The following is a 23,804-nucleotide window of genomic DNA, read 5'->3' as shown; positions in this document are numbered from 1 at the left end:
AACAATATCAAAAATGGTTGACACAAACCCACTACCATTATAGTATGCTCCTCATTTAGTGATGAATTCATTTAAGTGAGGATAGGCTGTATTTAAAAAACATAAGAGAAATGTTCACTTTTCTGTCACTAATAGTGCTCTTTTCTATCATGTTAAAGACCATAGCCATCTCATAAGCTGGTTCTTTACTGAAACTTTCCTTCTTCTAGTCTTCACAGACATTGACGTGTTGAGTTGCCCATTGTACACAACATTCCTAATATGAATTCTTATTCCTGATGTTTATGTTGATGCTTGTCTTTCTCAGTACATTGTCTTCAGAACACACATGATTTGACCTGTCCTTGACTGTCCCTCCCCTTATATCTTATTCTCCCCATCTCCCCGACTGTTTTGTATCACTTCAGCTTACCTGTCTTTTGGCTTTCTTAAGTTTTCTCTTATTTGTGACTTGATAATGGTCCATGATGAATCGAAACATAAAAAATTTCCTCTTCTCAACTGTAAGTTAGTGTCAGTGTAAATAATATAACTTAATAGGAATAAAAACGGCCGTGTTAAAAAAAAAAAAAAATAGGAAATTGCTTCCCCTCATTATCATATTTTTCATTTATCAACTATCTTGTATGAAAAAAATAGCTGTTAAAAGAAAGTCAAATCTTTTAACAGCTTCTGAGCCATTCCCTGTGAGTCGATCATCTTTGCTAACTGAGATCTCGAAGCCTCGTCCTCCCAACTCCACCAACACTTCTATCCCAGTTGCTGCCGTCACTTCTTGCTCTGCGCAGGCACCCATAGGAGGACAAGCTGAGAAAGAGAACCTACCTGATGATGAGGCTGCCAGTAAGAATGTTTATTGGCTTTTTTTTCACAGCTTCATGGAATAGAATTGACCTAAATGTAGTCAAATATTTGTTTTTGTTTTGATTCTTTCTTTCCATTTGTGATACTGCTTAGTTATACAGTGCTTGTTATTAAGGTGCATTGCCCTCTCCTTCCCCTCTAAAATCATGACCACAAAATTGGTGATCCTTGTGCTGTAGGACATCTTTCAACCATCTAGGAAATGATAACACATTCTTCAGGGTTTCATGGGGGTAAATTTCCCCAAGACTCCCAGATGGCTTCGGAGTTGGCTGATATCCATCCCCTAGTAGATCTCTCTCTCTCTCAACCCAGAGGTTTGTAGTGGGGTTCAAGTGTGTTGAGTTTCCTGGCCAGTCATCAAGGAAAGGTACCTCAATCATGAAGCCAATAAACAAATTTTGTGATGTGGCAAGGACCATTGTTTTGCATAAACCTTGCACCACCTCAATCATGAAGTCAATAAACAAATTTTGTGATGTGGCAAGGAACATTGTTTTGTATAAACCTTGCACCACACCTCACTCGGGCAAATGAAAACAGACTAATTCTAGGTATGTTATTACAATTGGTGCAACCAGGTCCTCACAGGACACACACACATTGCTGGCTTCTACTATTTCCTGTTTGATGGCCTGCCTTATGTACTGTATAATCCAATGATTTCTGCAATTGTCTCTAGTGTGAGCTACTTACTCAGGCCCATATTAATTAGTAAGTAGCCAAAAATGTCTGACAAATTCAACCCTCAAGACTACATGGTGCAGGGGACCTTAGACACAAAGCTCTTCACTACACAAGCCCAGAAGGCACTTAAGATGCAGCCAGTAGCCATAGGAAATCCTGAGATGTCTCAGATCAGGTGGACAAGCCAGTATAACTTTTTGTCTTATTGACAAATGTGCCTGAGTTGAGTATTACTTTGGACACTAAATTACATCAGGAGTCTTCACCCAGCGTACTTTAATGACTAGCACTGTAGATGAAGGCCATTACATCTGGTTTTCTTCCTTTACATATCTGTCTTTGTTGTGATTTTTTTTTTATTCTGGGATTAAGGTATACAGAATCTGCCTTTTAATGTTTTGGTTACCAACCATCTCCACACCATTAATGTTCAAATCAGCAGCTGTTGTTCAGAATTCGTAAAAGAATGTTACCAAATTATTGAGGTAGTCAACACTTGAGTTGCATGAACCAAGAGGTAAGAATGTTGAAAAGGCATAATGGCTAATCTGTTAGAAGAGAGTAGCTCCAGTTCTTTGGATTAAGAGCCCTTCACCGGCATCAAGATATCCTCATGGAAGGGTAATCTGTCAATAAAAACTTGTGAAGGAGCAATGAAATGGGAGGGGGAACTCTGAATGAACTTTAGAGTTTTCATGGTCCTCGTAATAAAATAGATGCAGTGTTATTTGCATTTAATGGAATGGTATATCAAGGATTATTATTCAGTGGAAAGCATTAAACCTGTCCAGGTTGTGCAATGCATGGGGAATGGAGGTAATCAGTTTTGATCTGAGGAAGGGAAGAGTAAGCATGGAGGCATTTTGTCCCTCTTGAAGGGGAGGTATACCAAGGAAAGGGATTCAGAGTTTGGAAGTCATTGCTTGTGGAGCAGAAATGTTAATGCTAATCCCACTATAATTTGTTTTGATTTTAAACAAAGTTTCCTAGATTTAAAGAAGAATTTGGTTTTAATGTGTTTGTGGCCAAGTTTGTCTGACACCATATTAGATGACCACATGGAGAATATTGCCATAATATTTAAACCACAGATTAATAATTTAATGGTATTTTACTTGTAAAAAATCTTATCAATTTTATTTTGTATTGGTATTAAAAAATATAAATATAATATTTAATCTATTCACAGGAAAGAAGGCTGGTGAGCAGACCTCAACTTCACCAAAGGGAGACACTGCTAAATGTGAATTTTGTGGCAAGATTGACTTGCGTTCCAAATTTAAAAGATCTAAAAGGTTTTGTAGTACAGCGTGTGCAAAAAGGTAAAGCACAAAAATTTTTGCATAGCATTATGCAGTGATTGATTGTGCAGTAATTAGTTTTCAGTTAGTTTCGAAATAGTCCGTGTGTCAGTCTCAAGATTAGTTGATTTGAGGATGAAACCTCCAGAGCTCCTTTTACTGAAATGGCCATGTGGGTTTAGCACTTCATATAAATAATAGCAAAGTAATTATGACAAATGAATTGCTATTAAGTACTTGTTAGTATATTATAATACAGTAAGTAGACAGATTATTATTATTCTATTTAGAGGGAGTGCTAAACCAGTAAGGTCATATAGTGCCTTGAGAATGAATGCATTGAAATTTAATCCAAGGAAGGAGAGGACAACTTGAATTCCTTGGGTGAAGAGTCTTTCACCAGCATAAGGGAACCTTCCTTAAGGGAAGGCAGTTCAATAAAGGATACAAAAATAAATTTCAAATTTTTATAAGATATATAGTTAGTAAAATATATTGCTTTTGTATCTTTCTGTATAATGAACTTGCATACACTTGTCATAGTCTCAACACACTTATGACTAGACCATTTTCTCTTCAAAAAATGGTTTCTTAACACAGGCAGTAATGTTCCTTTAGTTCTAAAGAAATTTACTTTGTTAAAAAAAATAATTAAGCTCTATTAATGTACATGTAGAGACAATTAAAAATGGCCACTCACACAGATACAATGTTGGGTGTTCAAAAAGAATTGGTCTCTTCAAAAACCCTGAAGAATCTCCAAATAAACGAGCACGTGAGGATAGTGGAATGGAAGAGGCTGATGCTGCCCCCCAGTTAATGGCAGTTGAACCTCAGGCAGCAGAGACAACAGAAATGGAAGTGGATGAGACAGTAGCAGAGGGTGATGGAACTACTACTGTAGAGTCTCCTTCTAAATCTCAGACGGTCAACATCCTCAAGTGGACAGTAAGACAACTTTAGATTTATATTTACTGTTTTCATTTATTTAATAAGAAAAAATTTGCATTGAAAAATTAAGAACTTCAGTGCCGTGTATGACTATAGAGAAATGAAAGTAATAATTATTCTTATTTTAACAAGAAAGCTCTAAACCTAAATGGGTCATACTATAGTAGACAGTAAGAGATAAATTCATAATATTAGATTTGCATTAACAGCACCCTATTTCATTACCTATTTTGAGTTTGTAAAGACTGAGCTCTAGCTCCTGGTCCCACCTCTTAACATTTAATCAACTGACAGGTAATAACCAAAATTAAAAAAATGTAGAACATTGGTATAAGTATTGTATGGTGGGTAATAACATGATGCTAAACTTGTTTGTAATTAATGCATAAAAAAATGCTTTAAATTTTTAACACCAGCAGTCTCCCACCAAGGCAGGGTGACCTACAAAAAGGAAACAGTCATCATAAATTAATAGCTGTCTTTAACTGTGCATCACATTTCAAATGGCCCTTTGAACTGCAGCATCCTCACCCCAATTCAGAGTTTAGGCACTGTACTTTCCACTTTTTGGACTCAGTCCTGGTTAATCAGTTTCCTGAATCCCTTGCTCACATTTCAAATAGTACATCAAGCCATAAAAACTGTTACCACTCACCCTGATCAAGCTTGGGGCTCAAGCATCCAGCTGGATGCTTGAGCCCCAAGCAATTAAAAACCACCTTTTCCCTATCCCTCCAATGCATCCTGGGATGACCCCCTACTGTTCCTTCTACACCTTCTTGATCATCCTCTTCTGATCCATCCCTTCTAAATGGCCAAAACTACCTCTAACTCCTCCTCCTCCTCAGCTCTCTGAGGTATACCTGTGGTAACCCCACTCGATCTTCTAATTTCTCTGCTCTGAATTCTATGAATACTGGTCTACCATACAGTAGGGCCCCACTTATATGGCAGGTTAGGTTCCAGGCTACTACCATGGAAATCAACGTAAAGTGGAACACCCTTTTTTTTCCACTTATCTAGTATTTCTATGCATTTATAACAAGTTTACACTAACATATATTAAATTAGCAATAGAACTAGGTATTAAAAAAACAATAAAAAAGTAAAATACACACATAGTATACTCATTACTTAAGTACCTTAAAATATTTGTAGTCTTAATCTAGGGTGAGACGAGTAGTATTTATTGTAAGAAATCAAGTGCGGTATGTATGGTAGCCAGCCAGGCTACCATACCAGGCCACCAAACTCACACATTATATTCTATGACATTTAAGCATCCCAGAGCGATAAAATGCATATATGTACAGTTCACTCATTACTTACCTTAAAATATTTGTAGTCATTGTAGGGTCAGAGGTGAGTAAATGAGATAAAACGAATAAATGAGAGAGAATGAGTATGAGAGAGGACACTCGCAGAGTTGTGTAAACAAACCAGTCGAACACGTCTGGTTTGTGTACAAGTTATATTATGTACAAGTTGTATCTACGTTGATACGGTAGAATAAATTAAGAGGAACGCTCCCATTCTCATGCAACACCATTTTTAGAAGAAATGACGCTCCGAGTGAAGCCGCCATACAAAAGAAATAATTTTCTACAGTTACCTCCAGTAACACATTTTCTCTTATGTTGGACTAGAGAAAACGTTTTTCTTGCTGTCACTCATACAAGTCGTCTGGCTACAACTTTTCATATTTGTTTATTTATTCTACTGTGGGGTGTAGGTATCATCTTTATATGTTATGTATTGTGTTTATTATATAATTTTGAAAAAATATCATAGATGGATTAATGAAAATGTGTATATTAACGTAATATACGACATTTAATGAGACTCATTGATTATTAGATTATTATTGTATATTATTATCATTAATATGGTGTCTTGAGACATAAGACACTCTTAATGATTTTACTGCGTACCTGCACTCCAGCACGGTGTGTAAGTTTATTTAGGTACAGGTATACATAAGTATAATTATCAGAGTATATATAAAAGTAGAAAGTTGAAAGTGAACATAGAAAAGAGTAAAATGATGAGGGTATCAAATTATTTAGATAAAGAAAAATTGGATATCAAATTGGAGAGGAGTAGTATGGAAGAAGTGAATGTTTTCAGATACTTGGGAGTCGACGTGTCGGCAGATGGATTTATGAAGGATGAGGTTAATCATAGAATTGATGAGGGAAAAAAGGTGAGTGGTGCGTTGAGGTATATGTGGAGTCAAAAAACGTTATCCATGGAGGCAAAGAAGGGAATGTATGAAAGTATAGTAGTACCAACACTCTTATATGGATGTGAAGCTTGGGTGGTAAATGCAGCAGCAAGGAGACGGTTGGAGGCAGTGGAGATGTCCTGTCTAAGGGCAATGTGTGGTGTAAATATTATGCAGAAAATTCGGAGTGTGGAAATTGGGAGAAGGTGTGGAGTTAATAAAAGCATTAGTCAGAGGGCAGAAGAGGGGTTGTTGAGGTGGTTTGGTCATTTAGAGAGAATGGATCAAAGTAGAATGACATGGAAAGCATATAAATCTATAGGGGAAGGAAGGAGGGGTAGGGGTCATCCTCGAAAGGGTTGGAAAGAGGGGGTAAAGGAGGTTTTGTGGGCTAGGGGCTTGGATTTCCAGCAGGCGTGCATGAGCGTGTTAGATAGGAGTGAATGGAGGCGAATGATACTTGGGCCCTGACGATCTGTTGGAGTGTGAGCAGGGTAATATTTAGTGAAGGGATTCAGGGAAACCGGTTATGTTCATATAGTCAGACTCGAGTCCTGGAAATGGGAAGTACAATGCCTGCACTTTAAAGGAGGGGTTTGGGATATTGGCAGTTTGGAGGGATATGTTGTGTATCTTTATACGGATATGCTTCTAAGCTGTTGTATTCTGAGCACCTCTGCAAAAGCAGTGATAATGTGTGAGTGTGGTGAAAGTGTTGAATGATGATGAAAGTATTTTCTTTTTGGGGATTTTCTTTCTTTTTTGGGTCACCCTGCCTCGGTGGGAGACGGCCGACTTGTTGAAAAAAAAAAAAAAAATAATAATATAAATAAATAAATAAATAAATAAATAAATATATATATATATATATATAAATATGGGGAAGTGGAAAAGAATCTTTCCTCCGTAAGCCATGCGTGTCGTATGAGGCGACTAAAATGCCGGGAGCAATGGGCTAGTAACCCCTTCTCCTGTATACAATTACTAAAAAAGAGAAGAAGAAAAACTTTATAAAACTGGGTTGCTTAAATGTGCGTGGATGTAGTGCGGATGACAAGAAACAGATGATTGCTGATGTTATGAATGAAAAGAAGTTGGATGTCCTGGCCCTAAGCGAAACAAAGCTGAAGGGGGTAGGAGAGTTTCAGTGGGGGGAAATAAATGGGATTAAATCTGGAGTATCTGAGAGAGTTAGAGCAAAGGAAGGGGTAGCAGTAATGTTAAATGATCAGTTATGGAAGGAGAAAAGAGAATATGAATGTGTAAATTCAAGAATTATGTGGATTAAAGTAAAGGTTGGATGCGAGAAGTGGGTCATAATAAGCGTGTATGCACCTGGAGAAGAGAGGAATGCAGAGGAGAGAGAGAGATTTTGGGAGATGTTAAGTGAATGTATAGGAGCCTTTGAACCAAGTGAGAGAGTAATTGTGGTAGGGGACTTGAATGCTAAAGTAGGAGAAACTTTTAGAGAGGGTGTGGTAGGTAAGTTTGGGGTGCCGGGTGTAAATGATAATGGGAGCCCTTTGATTGAACTTTGTATAGAAAGGGGTTTAGTTATAGGTAATACATATTTTAAGAAAAAGAGGATAAATAAGTATACACGATATGATGTAGGGCGAAATGACAGTAGTTTGTTGGATTATGTATTGGTAGATAAAAGACTGTTGAGTAGACTTCAGGATGTACATGTTTATAGAGGGGCCACAGATATATCAGATCACTTTCTAGTTGTAGCTACACTGAGAGTAAAAGGTAGATAGGATACAAGGAGAATAGAAGCATCAGGGAAGAGAGAGGTGAAGGTTTATAAACTAAAAGAGGAGGCAGTTAGGGTAAGATATAAACAGCTATTGGAGGATAGATGGGCTAATGAGAGCATAGGCAATGGGGTCGAAGAGGTATGGGGTAGGTTTAAAAATGTAGTGTTAGAGTGTTCAGCAGAAGTTTGTGGTTACAGGAAAGTGGGTGCAGGAGGGAAGAGGAGCGATTGGTGGAATGATGATGTAAAGAGAGTAGTAAGGGAGAAAAAGTTAGCATATGAGAAGTTTTTACAAAGTAGAAGTGATGCAAGGAGGGAAGAGTATATGGAGAAAAAGAGAGAGGTTAAGAGAGTGGTGAAGCAATGTAAAAAGAGAGCAAATGAGAGAGTGGGTGAGATGTTATCAACAAATTTTGTTGAAAATAAGAAAAAGTTTTGGAGTGAGATTAACAAGTTAAGAAAGCCTAGAGAACAAATTGATTTGTCAGTTAAAAATAGGAGAGGAGAGTTATTAAATGGAGAGTTAGAGGTATTGGGAAGATGGAAGGAATATTTTGAGGAATTGTTAAATGTTGATGAAGATAGGGAAGCTGTGATTTCGTGTATAGGGCAAGGAGGAATAACATCTTGTAGGAGTGAGGAAGAGCCAGTTGTGAGTGTGGGGGAAGTTCGTGAGGCAGTAGGTAAAATGAAAGGGGGTAAGGCAGCCGGGATTGATGGGATAAAGATAGAAATGTTAAAAGCAGGTGGGGATATAGTTTTGGAGTGGTTGGTGCAATTATTTAATAAATGTATGGAAGAGGGTAAGGTACCTAGGGATTGGCAGAGAGCATGCATAGTTCCTTTGTATAAAGGCAAAGGGGATAAAAGAGAGTGCAAAAATTATAGGGGGATAAGTCTGTTGAGTGTACCTGGTAAAGTGTATGGTAGAGTTATAATTGAAAGAATTAAGAGTAAGACGGAGAATAGGATAGCAGATGAACAAGGAGGCTTTAGGAAAGGTAGGGGGTGTGTGGACCAGGTGTTTACAGTGAAACATATAAGTGAACAGTATTTAGATAAGGCTAAAGAGGTCTTTGTGGCATTTATGGATTTGGAAAAGGCGTATGACAGGGTGGATAGGGGGGCAATGTGGCAGATGTTGCAAGTGTATGGTGTAGGAGGTAGGTTACTGAAAGCAGTGAAGAGTTTTTACGAGGATAGTGAGGCTCAAGTTAGAGTATGTAGGAAAGAGGGAAATTTTTTCCCAGTAAAAGTAGGCCTTAGACAAGGATGTGTGATGTCACCGTGGTTGTTTAATATATTTATAGATGGGGTTGTAAGAGAAGTAAATGCGAGGGTCTTGGCAAGAGGCGTGGAGTTAAAAGATAAAGAATCACACACAAAGTGGGAGTTGTCACAGCTGCTCTTTGCTGATGACACTGTGCTCTTGGGAGATTCTGAAGAGAAGTTGCAGAGATTGGTGGATGAATTTGGTAGGGTGTGCAAAAGAAAATTAAAGGTGAATACAGGAAAGAGTAAGGTTATGAGGATAACAAAAAGATTAGGTGATGAAAGATTGAATATCAGATTGGAGGGAGAGAGTATGGAGGAGGTGAACGTATTCAGATATTTGGGAGTGGACGTGTCAGCGGATGGGTCTATGAAAGATGAGGTGAATCATAGAATTGATGAGGGAAAAAGAGTGAGTGGTGCACTTAGGAGTCTGTGGAGACAAAGAACTTTGTCCTTGGAGGCAAAGAGGGGAATGTATGAGAGTATAGTTTTACCAACGCTCTTATATGGGTGTGAAGCGTGGGTGATGAATGTTGCAGCGAGGAGAAGGCTGGAGGCAGTGGAGATGTCATGTCTGAGGGCAATGTGTGGTGTGAATATAATGCAGAGAATTAGTAGTTTGGAAGTTAGGAGGAGGTGCGGGATTACCAAAACTGTTGTCCAGAGGGCTGAGGAAGGGTTGTTGAGGTGGTTCGGACATGTAGAGAGAATGGAGCGAAACAGAATGACTTCAAGAGTGTATCAGTCTGTAGTGGAAGGAAGGCGGGGTAGGGGTCGGCCTAGGAAGGGTTGGAGGGAGGGGGTAAAGGAGGTTTTGTGTGCGAGGGGCTTGGACTTCCAGCAGGCATGCGTGAGCGTGTTTGATAGGAGTGAATGGAGACAAATGGTTTTTAATACTTGACGTGCTGTTGGAGTGTGAGCAAAGTAACATTTATGAAGGGATTCAGGGAAACCGGCAGGCCGGACTTGAGTTCTGGAGATGGGAAGTACAGTGCCTGCACTCTGAAGGAGGGGTGTTAATGTTGCAGTTTAAAAACTGTAGTGTAAAGCACCCTTCTGGCAAGACAGTGATGGAGTGAATGATGGTGAAAGTTTTTCTTTTTCGGGCCACCCTGCCTTGGTAGGAATCGGCCGGTGTGATAATAATAAAAAAAAAAAATAATATATATATATATATATATATGAAATAACGTTTAAAAACACTTGAAATTTTGGAGTTTCCAGACATAATGGAGAGAAATGGTGCTTACGGAGCTCACAGAGAATGCAAACAAACTGGGTAGGGCACGGTGACCGTATTAGAAAATCAGGTGGGGGGAAGCCGTGTAGCGAGTTTGATCATGTGTGAGTGATGTGAAAGTGTTTAATGATGATGATGAAAGTATTTTCTTTTTGGGGATTTTCTTTCTTTTTGGGTCACCCTGCCCTGGTGGGAGACGGCCAACTTGTTGGGGGGGGGGGGGAAACTTTAACAATATTACATATATCTATCTAAGGTGCATACCCTTACCTGAGCTTTGCATTGGCATAAAAATTCTTTGGCTGCTTCTTGTAACCTACTACTTATTCCATACATTTTCATTATCTGCCACATTGCTCCCCACATTGCCTTATCTAAATCCTTACTTTTATCCAAGTATTGTTCATACATGTGCTTCAATGTAAACATTTGGTCTGTGTATCCCCTGGCATTCCTAAATCCTCCTTGTTCCTCATTAGTCCTACACTCTGTTACCCCAAACTCTTTCAATAATTCTATCATATGCTTTACATGGCATATTCAATAGGCTCATTACTATGTAAAGCATGCTTTCTTATGCATTTACTGTTTCATTAGAATTTGTCTTAAAAATATTGCAATAATTTTAGCTGATAAAACTATATTATTACTATATTCATTGAAGATTTCTTAACATATAGGGGTTATATAGCACTTACGGGAATGAAAGGCATTAAGGTTTGATACAAGGAAAGGGAACACAGGTCCACTTCCTTAGATCAAGGAACCTCCCTCGAGGGGATAACCACAATGCTAACTAGTATTTAACACAACATACATGGCAGTGCAACTTTTTCACATAAACTCCCACTTTTCTCATTAATTTCCTAGCTACCACTGGCCCTCCTCTTTGCTTATCAGCCACCAACACTAACCATGCACAAATAACCTGCATATAGGAGAAGCTTATGACAATGTTTCAGTCCAACTTGGACCATTTACAAGTCACACTGACACAGTGAGAGAGCCAGTATATATAGGCGAGGGGGACAGGGACAGAACAGAGAGAGGAAGGAAGCAGATAAGTAGTGGCAGAGGTAATGGTGGTAGTATAAAGTAGGGGGAGTAGTTTTAGTGGCACAAGAAACAGAAAGGGAAGGGAAGTGAAGAGAGGCAATAGTAGTAATGGAGTGATAGTTATAGAAGTGGAATAAGTCTAAAGACAAGAAAAAGGAGCACTGCAGGAGAGCTAATGGCCCACAAGGGGTAGGACCAAAAATACAGGGAAAGGGTGGGTGGGGGGGGGGGAACACCTAGGCAGAAGAAAGGATCAGATCAAGTCATGAGTGTTCTGAAGTTTGAAGTATTTGACAGTGTAATTAGAAAGGAAGGCATCTACAAAGCAAGGACTAAGATTCATATTAGGAAAGTTGTGTATGAGGGATGATTCAACAAAATGGCATATTTGAAGGATAAACAGTTATTAGTAGGATGACTGTGATCTCTTAACATGACTAAAAACAGCATTATTGGTGTTGGCCACCCATATTCCAGTTTTATTCGTTTTTTTTTTTTAAGGTACAACTATTACTGTACAGTAAATGAGTTTCTTGTTATTGAAATCCTGGATGTGCAAAGTTTTAGCATCTGAAAATTAGGTATACTACTCTTGAGTAATTTGTTTTTCTTCTTCACCAGGTTAAGGATGTTGTAGACTTCATACAAAACCTTCCAGGCTGTAAAGAGTATGCAGAAGACTTTGCTCTTCAAGAGATAGATGGCCAGGCATTAATGCTGTTGAAAGCTGACCACTTAATGTCAGCTATGTCCATGAAACTTGGACCAGCTTTGAAGATCTGTGCTAAGATTGAGTCAATGAGAGGTGACAGAAAAGAAACCTAATGAGTACAAAACTTAAGGAATGGATCAAGATGCTTTTAGAAGAGCAATATGTATGTGATGTCTTAAATTATATTATCATATTATATTTGTTTTATATGTATTACATAAATGCTTTGCTCTTGTATCAGAATTATTTCCATTCACTGTCTTTTTCAATTAAGTCAAAAAGTAGTATCTATTGTAAATAAAAGCTAGTACTTAAGGAGAGAGTACAGACAAATATTTTATTTTACAGTAATATCCTGACTGTGACATTTCTGCACTGCCGTATGTAGGGTTAAGGTATTTTTCACCATTTTCAATGTATTAGATTTTGAATGAATGTAGTCTTTTGTAAGAGTGACCACAGTTGTATGGAATGACCTTGTTATGTCAATGCCTTTGTATAAAGGCTCTTGGTTAATGTACTTTATCATATGAGGGAGGACCTACTTTCACCCACATCAAAGAAGCATCTTTGTCAAGCTAGGATAGAATTACCAGAGGAATGGTGCTTATGTATTTGTAAACAGATCTCATTAACCATCTAAATTAATTTTAAAAAAACTTGTGCAATCATGACAAAGAATGTTAATCCTATTTTTTTCTGTAAGAAAGGCTTATTTTATTTGTTGTCCAATAATAGTAATGACTTCAGTGTGTCAGTAAAGATATGAATGGTATGATTATGAAGAGCAAATGGAATGTGTAGAATGAATGATAGTGTTTGGGTTTAACCATTACAGTATTTATAAAACACTTGGTTGTTCCTAAATACACTGAATCAGCTTTAGTATTCTGAATTTGTTTGAGGGGTGTTTCAGCAGTTTACAAACTTTTCAGAAATAATGTATAATAATTATTTTGTTGTGTACATTACAGTTTTATCACATAGTCATCACAGTTTTATTAAGCTTGAATACGAGTGCCGTTGCGTGCGTGAAATAATGTGTTGCACAGTGCAGGAGGGTTCCAGGGTTGATTTATTTATTCTCAAACATTTTGGGATAAGTTGTTCTTCCAATATGAGTGAAAAGAACATAATCCAACAAATATTAGTTCATGGAGTTTATTCCTTCATGTTTGGGATTTAAGTGTTTGTACAGAAGAATGTTTTGTAAATTGATAGTCTTAGATATTTATGGTTGTTGCACTGCCTGTAACTCCATTTTGTCATATCTTGTATGCATAAACAAACTAAAAAAAGTTTTACACATTTAACCCCACCACTTAAAATGTGGATAACTGCACTAAATTTTTGGCTAGAATAAAATTTAGAAAAGGAAAGAAAGTGGATATCCAAGACAGTAAACAAACTAATACTTTCCATTCATATGGGGTCTCGATCCCTTATTCTCCTTGCTATAAATGACCTGCCTTCCGTTCTTCCATCACATATTTGGTCGTCACTTTATGTGGATGATTTTACTATAGCTTACTCAGGTGTTGACTGTCGCCTGGTAGCAACCTTCCTTTAGGATGCGATTGACCGAGTTTCCCATAGGGCCACTTCTCACGCTTTTAAATTTTTTAGTACAAAAACCCATTTCATTACCTTCACTAGATGTCCTCTTATCCCAGATATTCCATTGTATTTACATGGCTGATGTATTCCAGAATGTGATGTGGTCAAGTTTCTTGGCCTTCTCTTCAATCGTCAGTTGACATGGAAACCTCATATTTCCTCTTTGAAGGCAGCTTGCCATGGTCAGCTGAATCTCCTCAAACTTCTTGCTCATCGTTCATGGGGAGCAGATCGCCAAACTCTCCTCCATTTGCATTCCACCTTAGTCTTGTCCAAGCTAGATTATGACAACTAAATCTATTCTGCAGCTTCTCCTACAACTCTTTCCAAGTAGAACCCCATCATCATCTGGGTCCATGTTTATGCCTTGGTGCCTTTCGTTCATCCTCTGTTGAAAGCCTCTATGTAGAGGCGAATATTCCTTCCTTACCTGAGTGTTGTGATGCTCATTGTCTTTGTTGCTTTGTTCGTGCTCATGACCTTCGTGTTTCTTCTATGTATAGGTTGGTCTCAGACTTTAGTAGAAGCCCATTGTTTGTTTGGCTCCCCTACCTACTCCAACCGTTTTCTCTTTGTCTTCTCTCCAGTTGCCTCCCTTGTATGTTCATTTAGCGTCTGCCTTTTCCCTTCCCCCTTGGAAAGTTCCGATGGTTCATGTCTGTTCTCCCCTACTACTGTGTGCTAACGCTCTCCTGCCAACGACTGCTTCACTCTTTTTTTCGATCACTTCCGGTCACATGCTCGTGTAGTCGCTGTTTATACAGATGGTTCTGAATCTTCTGACAGTGTTGGGCTCGCAGCAGTGTTCCGTGATGATGTTGTCCGAGGTCATTTATTACACTCGGCTAGTATTTTTACTGCCGAGTTGTATGCCATTCTTATATTATTATTATTATAATAAAAAAAGAAGCGCTTGCCATTCTTATAGCGTTTCTTCGTATTACATCTATCTCTCCTTCGACGTTTGTGATCATTTCAGATTCCCTCAGTGCTTTATAAGCCATTAAACAACTTGATTCCCCTCATCCATTAGTCCTTCGTATTTAACTATGGTTGCGCCATGTGGCTATCAAAAACAAAGGTGTTGTTTTCTGTTGGGTCCCTGGACACATTTGCAGGGCAGTGAACAGTGGATACTGCTGCGTGGTCAGCGGTACATGATCTTCCAGTTTCCTATAGAGGTATTCCATTCAGAGATTATTTTCCAGTCATCTCGGCTAGTCTTCGAAGCCGTTGGCAACAATGGTGGTGGGGCATGCACAATCACAAATTGCACTCTATTAAACCCCTTTTAGGTTTGTGACCATCTTCTCACCGCCATTGCCATACTCGGGAGACTGCACTTTCCCGGCTTCTCATTGGCCATACTTGCCTTACCCATGGGCATCTCGTGGAACGACACCCCTATTCCTCTCTGAGGTTTCTCGGGTCCCTATTTCGGTTCTTCACTTTCTTGTAGATTGCCCGGTTTACCAGCGAGCTCACATGATTTACCTCCAATGATGCCACTGTCCTACCACTCTAACCTTGTCTTCCCTTCTCGAAGATGGCCCTGCCTTTGACTTTTTGTCAGCAACTGCTTTACTGTACAAACTTTGACACATGGCCCTTAGCATCCCTTCCATCCCTTCTCTCCCCTCACCTCTGATCCCCTCTCCACCTAGCTGTTTAATGCCGCAGTGCTGTATGACCCTTGTTGGTTTAGCACTTTCTTTGATTATAATAATTGACGAAGGGGATAGTAGCTCCAATTCCTTTAATCAAGAGCTCTTCACTAGCTTCAGGTCCTCGTAAGAAAGAACCTCACCTAAGAGTGGATAAAATGGACAGGCATGGCTTTTATGGTGCTAAGTGAATAGAAGACAGAAGGGTAAGCTCATATTTTAACCTGTCTTCCAAATAACTGTCACACACGCATAGGGTTTACACTTTCTAAGTTACAATGGAAAAAACTTTATACAGTGGTACCTCGGGATATGAACAGCTCAAAACTCGAACAATTATGTAAGTGTATTTATGTAAGTGCTTTTGTAAGTATTTTTGGAGGTCTGAAATGGATTAATCTAATTTACATTATTCCTTGTGGGAACAAATTCATTCAGTATCGGCACTAACAGCCTTCTGGAACGAATTAAGTTCTTATCCCGAGGTACCACTGTATATGATTAAAAGCAATAAAAGAGTGCTGTGCATTCAATAAGGGGCAACCACTGCACTTATCTCGTGTAAAACAGTCATATTTCGACTATTCCAGGTCTTGTCAGCAGCTACCCATTTGTATGTGGTTAAAATTATGGGCTACATATATGGTGCATCTAGTCAGTTTCAGTTAAAAAGTTTGTGCATTAAAAGTGGGACTCAAGAAGGCAGTCAGAGTAAGGGAACTGATGGAGAGGTATTAACTGAAATCTGCTTCTGGTCTGTGCAAATTTAAGCCAATTCCAGTGTTCCATTAGACCAAGTTCCTAGTTATTTCATGAATGTGTTTTCGGCCTTGTTGACTGAGAACAATTATTATTATTATAATAAAAAATGACAGAACAAGAAACTGCCCATTTATCCATCAGAATTACCCTATGAAGTGCACAGAAGTCAGTAATTTGGCCAATTTTACACACACAAAATCCAGTTTAAGAATAAACACTAGACTTTCCAAACACTAAAACACTTCATGTGTTCATTGATCACATCCCCAGGGCACTCCTAAATATATTATACAGTGGTACCCCGAGTTTTGTACAGCTCCCAACTCGAACAATTATGCAAGTGTATTATTGTAAGTACTTTTGTAAGTGTATTTTGCGGGGTCTGCAATGGACTAATCTAATTTACATTATTCCTTATGGGAACAAATTCGTTTGGTAACGGCACTTGAACAGCCTTCTGGAATGAATTATGGCTGAAACCCTGGGTACCATTGTACTTCTCTTCCATTTTGAATTCAGCATTGTAAAAAATTGGAGGTTTACTACATTTCTTGGATAACAACAACCAAGGATGAAAATAAATGGTATAAAATACCGACACAATGGAAACAACCAAGGATGGTTGGTCATGGTTTATGGCATCCCAGTAATTGAATTAGACCTATTAAAACCTCATGAAACAGGGGGAGGGGGATAGGGAAGGAAGCCTTACTCATCCTCGGGAAAATCAGCAAATATCGAACACTTCTGCTAATTTGAGCTCGATTTAAAGCTAATTCTGGTCCTGAAACTATTCAAAATCATATCTTCCATTCTATCAAATAATACCAAGAAACAGTCAATAAAACCATAAAAATTCTTCCTAGAAAATGCTGCAAAAAAACTGCTATTTTAAACCAAAGCAAAGATCCAAGTTGACGGACCCTCCTTTAATCCAGACTCTCTCATTGCCTTTTTGGCAGCAACTGATTTACTACACAAACTCTGATGATGATGTCTCTGGCACTCTTCTCAGCCCTTTTCACCTTAATCTCTAGCTACCCTTTACCCCTGCACTATCCACTGCCCTGCAACACTTCATAACCTAATAATCATCTCTTTCCTTCTTCCTACCCATTACCCCTACATCCTTCCCTGCCTTGCTGCACTGTATAAGCCTTGTATTTTAGCTCTTTCTGATTATAATAATAAAGATCCAAGTTTTGCTGTACCCATCATGCACGCATGAGGCAGGATTCTTTTTTGTACTGTGCACGTTCAACCACATGCCCATTCATATTTAGACCAAAATTTACTACTCGCAGCTTATCTGAGGGAGTTGTGTTCAAAACGTAGATCTATGTGAGAGACCTTGGCATCAATAACAAATCTACATAATGGCCACTGAAGGGGTTAAAAACCTATACTGTTGTCAAGACCCATTTCTAATACATTTTGAGGAAACATAATACAGAAGGGCCCTGCTGATACGGTGGGTTAGGTATAACATTTGCTCCAGGCTAGTGCCGTAAACTGAATTACCCAATAAATACATACCTGATAACTTGTTTACACTATTATATACAGCTTCCCCTCACTTAGCGACGTGTACCTGTTTACCGACAACTCAGACTTATGATGGGCTCTCTGACCAGTACCCCTCAAGGAGGGTTCCTTCATGTTGATGAGGGGATTTTTTGATCTAAGGAATTGGATCTGTGCTCCAGTTCCCTGAATTAAGCCTGTACCGTCCACAATCCCCCCCCCCCCCCAGGTGCATAATCCTACAGGTTTAGTGCTCCCTTGATTATAATAATCTCTGACCAGTATGCATACCTAAATAATGTATATTTGAGCTATTTCCTCTATTCTGTTTATTACAATTTACAGTACATTACTGTATAAACATTTAAAAATATACTAAAAATGTTATAAATGGTGCAAGGGTGACATTAATACAATATCAAAGATGGTTGAAACAAACCCATTACCATTATAGTATGCTCCTTGCTTAGCGATAAATTCGTTTATCGACGTGTTCTTAGGAATGGAACTCCGTCATTAAGTGAGGAGAGGCTGTATTTTGTTCGCATGATATGTATTATATTTCTTGTATAATTTTGAAAAAAAAAAAAAAAGTCATAGATGGATTAACAAAAATGTCTGTAATAATGTGATATATGACATTTAAAGTGCCTCAGAGTGATTATTATTATTATTATTATTATGCATTCTGCCATCAACATACCTCGTTCACTGAGTTTAATCATTTCTAACTTGGCATTTAACCTTGTAACTGCCGCAACTCCTAATCCTGAAGTATCTCCTGGTGTTGCAAAATTTTTTGGAAAAAAAAAAAAAAAATTCTTATGAAATGATAAGAGAATTTTTTCCAGATGGTAATGACACCAAAAGTATGAAATTTGATCGAAAACTTGGGGAATTACACTCCTGTGAAATTAGCAATCTTGGCGATATATATGCATTGGCAATTTCACTGACTTTGAGCCCTATTTTCGGCCAATTCCATAGTTCCAGTCGACCAAACTCATAGCCATTTCTTTAGAACTCCACTTTTTCTATCAATTGAGTACAAGAAACTGCCCATTTACCAATTTCAACTACCCAATGAAGTGGTCAGAAATTGGCAATTTGGCCAATTTCATGTAAATTAAAAAAGATGCCAATTTCAAATAGGATCTAGAATAAACAATGCAGACATTCTTGGCACTAAAATAACATATCCTCTGTTCATTAGTCATGTCTCCAGGCCCCTCTTATATTACTCTTGCTTTCTATTTTGATTTTTTCTCACAAAAAATAGATTTACTGTTATGCAGACTACTGCATTATTGTAAAAATGGTATAAATAATATCAGTGCACTAGTGAAAGAATATTAGACTCCCCAGTTGACGTGTAGTGTGATTTGCTTACTCTTGAACATTGGTAAAACTCGAACACTTCCACTACTTTGAGCTCAATTTCAAGGTCGTTTTCATCATGAAACTAATCAAAATCATCTCTATTTCTGTAATATGTTTTCAATTCTATAAAATGAGACCAAGACACGAGAATACAACTATAAATACTATACGAAAATACACCTCAAAATTGGTGTTTTAATCCAAAAACACGGTCGGAGTTTTTTTTTCTCATTATGCACTGCGTGCTGCAGGATTTCTTTTATACAGTGCACACTGACCACACAGACCCATTCTCTCACATGTAGGCCTACCAGCTTTCTCCTGCTTGATTTGAAGCCGCTAGAATTATTGAGTATATATACGTCTGAAACACTGGCTCGTAAGACGTATATATACGGCCGAAACAGTCAAAGGGTTAAAGAGGCTTATGATTCCTCTTTTTATCACAAGTACCCTTAGATGCCATCATAAATCAAAAAGAATTAGTGAATGAGAGATGTGGAGAATATAAACAGAGTGAACAGGTGGTGGGTAGTGAACAGGTGGTGGGTGGTCAGACAAACTCTTATTAATACCTGCGAATGACGCTGTGAGTGAAGGTATACGAAATTCATCATATGTAGATTAATGGAAATGTCAATAATAATGTAATGTATAACATATAAAGTGCCCCAGAGCGATTATTATTATTGGGTCTTCAATACTAGTCAGACACTCCTAGAGATTTTAATATGTACCTGCATGCCAGCATAGTTTATTTAGCTACGGGAACGCAAGTACAGTAATCAGAGTATATACAAAATATGCAATAACTCTGAAACACTTGAAATTTTGGAAAGTTTCCCGACATAATCAAGAGATGCAGAGTTCATGAATGATGTAAACAGAGTGATATGCAGATGCTGTAATAGTGAATCAATGAGCCATATAAAAAAATTTTTGGTTATAATTTGAAATGTCCGTATTAGTGAATCAGCATAAAGCAGGCCCTCCTGTATTGGTACTCACCAACAACCGTACACAACTAAAGGTAGTGGAGGATGGTGATGAAGACCTAGTTCATGTGAACAGATAATGGTACAAGGTGAGCTTGGTCAAACCTCATGTCACTGGTAGGCAAGATGACATCCCAAGATGGAGGCACAGGAAAGAAGCTGTCATCAGATATACCCATTGGAGGCATAGAGGTGGGACATTTGAAGTACGACTGAGGGTGGGTGAAGGAGACTTCAAGAACTGCAACATGGAGGAGTGCATAGCAGTTCACTGCTTCAGGGCATACACTTCTCTGTAGGCATTAAAGCTATTGTTTATATACGTAGAGCCATCCACCAAGAATTCCACTCCCAAATATCTGAACACTTCTTCCATACTCCCTCCAATATTTTAACAGTTACTGAAGTTAGTGCACTTAAGGGAGAAGAAAATTCTGTATTGATAATACCAAAAGTAACGTCAAAAAATAAAGAGTATAACCAGATGATTATTTTATCGGGTTACTGGATAGGTCCCCTCAGATATGTAATATGTATAATGTTGGAATCAATTTTAGCTGCATATACATAACACTAAGTTATACAAAACAAAAACACTACTCTTGAAGTGGAAGTAACAAGCATGTTACTTCAGTTTTCTAAATACTCTACATATACTGTACTATTCTACAAGTGTGAACTAAAAATATAATTATTATTATTATAATCAAAAAGAAGCGCTAAGCCACAAGGACTATACAGCGCTGCAGGGCAGGAAGGAAGCGAGGGCATCAGGTGGCAAAAGGGAGATGGATGAGCAACAGGTTACGGATAACAGCGGGGCAGTGGATGGTGAAAGGGTAAAGGGCAGCAAGAGACTGAACCAGAAAGGGCTGAGGGGAGTGTGAAAAGTATCATCAGAGTTTGTGGAGTAAATCAGTCGTTGTCAAGAAGTCAATGAGAGAGTCAGGATTAAAGGAGGGTCCATCAGCAAGAAGGGAAGGTAAAGAGAGAGTAGGAGAACGAAGACGACGTTGGAGGTAAATTCTGCGTGCTCGTTGATAGAGAGGGCAGTCTAACAGAATGTGGCTAATCGATACTGGAACTTGACACTGCTCACAGAGAGGAACAGGGTGCCTCTCCATGAGATACCCATGAGTAAGACGAGTGTGGCCAATGCGAAGGCGGGAGAGAGTGGTCTCCCAACCTCGGCACTGATGACAAGAAGACGGCCAGTAACCTATGCTCGGTTTAATAGAATGAAGTTTGTTACCGAGCAGAGTTGACCAACGTTGTTGCCAACGGGTGCGAAGGTGGGTAGCTATTGCAGCAAAATAGTCTAGAAATGGAACACCTCGATAGGAAATTGGTAGGTCATATACTGCTGACCGCGCAGCAGTGTCTGCCTGTTCATTGCCCTGTACGTCGACATGACCAGGGACCCAACAAAAAACAATATCTTTATGTTTGGTAGAGATACGGCGTAGCCAAAGTTGGATACGGAGAACTAGGGGATGAGATGTATCAAATTTTCGTATAGCCTGTAGAGCACTAAGGGAGTCTGAGACTACTACAAATGATGACACAGGCATAGATGCGATACGAATAAGTGCTGCAAGAATGGCATACAGTTCAGCAGTAAAAATGCTAGCTGAAGATAGTAAATGCCCTCGTACGACGCTGCCCGGAAACACTGCTGCGAATCCGACGCCGTCGGAAGACTTAGAGCCATCTGTGTACACAGCGGTGGCATGAGAATAAAAATATAATGCTTAATGAGTCTTACTCAACTATGGTTTAGTTGTAGCACTCTTATATAATATTAATGTAGCTCAATAATACATGAGTTAGTGACAGATATTACTATCTAAGATTTTGGACTTCAAATAAAACCATAATATTAAACAATTTTCATTACTATATTATACAGGTCCCATTTCATTATGATTGTTAATCACTTTTTTTTTAATACAACTATTTTTAAACTAAAACCAACTTAATGAGTCACCCCACTGAATTTATTCAATTTTTTTTTTCAAAACATTTTGCACCAAACATTAACTTTCAATAATACAACTAACTACAAATAAATTCTCACATGGAAACATGACATTCAAAGAACTTTATATACACGTATTTCAAATCATCTTCAACAGAAATCAAAACTTTTTCTCATGGGTTTTCTTATTTTCACGTGAGAATATATAAAGTTGCAATTCACATTTCTGCAAAACTACAGAGAAATGCAATGTGAAATAAACTGCAGTCCAAACATTTTATGCAAAACATAAAGAAATACCCAAGCTTACTTAATTTTAAGCTTTAAATAAAAATTTGTGGTTGAAAGTACCATAAGGAAGAAAAAGCTTCATTGCAAAATAATCAATGTTCATTTGGGCAGAGTGGACACAAGTTCTACTTACATTGAATTTGGATTAATTCTTGCCCTTGTCCAGTATGATACAACTTTCTTAATGGAAAGTAGTGTATTAGGGTGTCTGTATAGTTGTTAGTATTAATTTCAATTCCAGAAATGCTAAATTTTTTGGAATTATGTCACTTATTAAACTGATTCATACTAAGTAAAAAATAAAGCAATATTTTTGCCACTCTATACAGACAAAACATATATCAACAATCTTACCAATCCATGCATACAAATTTGAATGCTGTCTAAAGATTTACATCAAATTTCTGGGTTATAAATTTTAAATCTAAACTGTAGTTCAATATGAGATTACCTAACACACACACATCACATAGGCAATACATTAGTAACAGGAACTAAACCAACTGAAGAAATTTAAATACACTGAAGGAATACATTATCATCAGATGAAGATACAGAAAGCTTACTCAGCTATAGGTACAGAAAGTTTACTCAGCTGAAGGTACAGAAAGCTTACTCAGCTAAAGGTACAGAAAATTTACTCAGCTGAAGGTACAGAAAGCTTACTCAGCTGAAATTACAGAAAGTTTACTCATTCTAGATTCACTCTTCATATACAGTACTCTCCCTGTATCCACATGTGATACGTTCCGAGCCCTACTGCCGATACCTGAAACTGCGGATGGTAGCGAACCCTATATAGTAAGTCGCTTTTCATTTACATACATACTTATGACAAAGTTTAATTGATAAATAATGCTCACTAAGACATTACCAACATTTAGTAGTGATAAAATACATTACACATTATTATACCCCATGAATGAAAGATTCACTCTTGCCGTACATCTTAGTGACAGCACGTGATTTTTTCTTATATTAAGTCGAGAATTAGCATTTCACAGCTTCTCTTAGGCTTTGAAGAACTATCGTCATCACTACTCTTGCACTCTGGGGTCATTATTAAGCAAAATTAATGGTTATTTTTGGGCTATGGTAAACAGCGGATAACTGAAACTGCAGAAACCGAATCCAAGGATATGGGGGTTCTACTATATATATGATGCAATAATCACAAACAAGTGATACACGATGCAAAATTACCACAGGAGGAGTTGAACAATAGTTCTTGACCTTTTGTGTTGCAATCAACACATCAGGAACTTTCAGTGTTGCAGAAATAGAGTAGAAAATCCAGGCAAATTAGCTCAGGGAAAACTTCAGAATGAGTTGTTTCCCTGAATGAATCTGCCTGGATTTCCTACTCTATCTCTGTAACATTGCAAGCTCCTGATGTGTTTGATTGCAACACAAAAGATCTAGAGCTATCATTCAGCCCCTCTGGTGATTTTGTGTATGTATGTATGTAATATATATATATATATATATATATATATATATATATATATAATATATATATATATA

The 23,804-nt window shown here is 38.0% G+C and overlaps 1 protein-coding gene across 12 annotated transcripts in view; it reads left to right on the top strand.

The window, feature by feature from the left end:
• LOC128696855 (polyhomeotic-like protein 2) overlaps positions 1-22,278 on the top strand; it is a 227,155-nt gene extending 204,877 nt beyond the window's left edge. For 11 of the 12 annotated variants that reach the window (XM_070096164.1, XM_070096161.1, XM_070096162.1 and 8 more), the window contains 4 exons: positions 670-843; positions 2,741-2,873; positions 3,557-3,800; positions 11,979-22,278. In XM_070096164.1, coding sequence (XP_069952265.1) covers positions 670-843; positions 2,741-2,873; positions 3,557-3,800; positions 11,979-12,182 — 755 coding nt within the window. In that variant the 3' untranslated portion in view covers positions 12,183-22,278. The remainder of the gene's footprint in view (positions 1-669; positions 844-2,740; positions 2,874-3,556; positions 3,801-11,978) is intronic. The other variant, XM_070096168.1, reaches the window with a different exon arrangement.
• The last annotated feature ends 1,526 nt before the right edge of the window (positions 22,279-23,804 follow it).

This window comes from Cherax quadricarinatus, chromosome 52 (assembly GCF_038502225.1).
Source record: "Cherax quadricarinatus isolate ZL_2023a chromosome 52, ASM3850222v1, whole genome shotgun sequence".
NCBI classification, from domain to species: Eukaryota; Metazoa; Arthropoda; class Malacostraca; order Decapoda; family Parastacidae; genus Cherax; species Cherax quadricarinatus.
The sequence above is the reverse complement of the archived record's forward strand: the minus strand, read 5'-3'. Positions and strand labels throughout refer to the sequence as shown.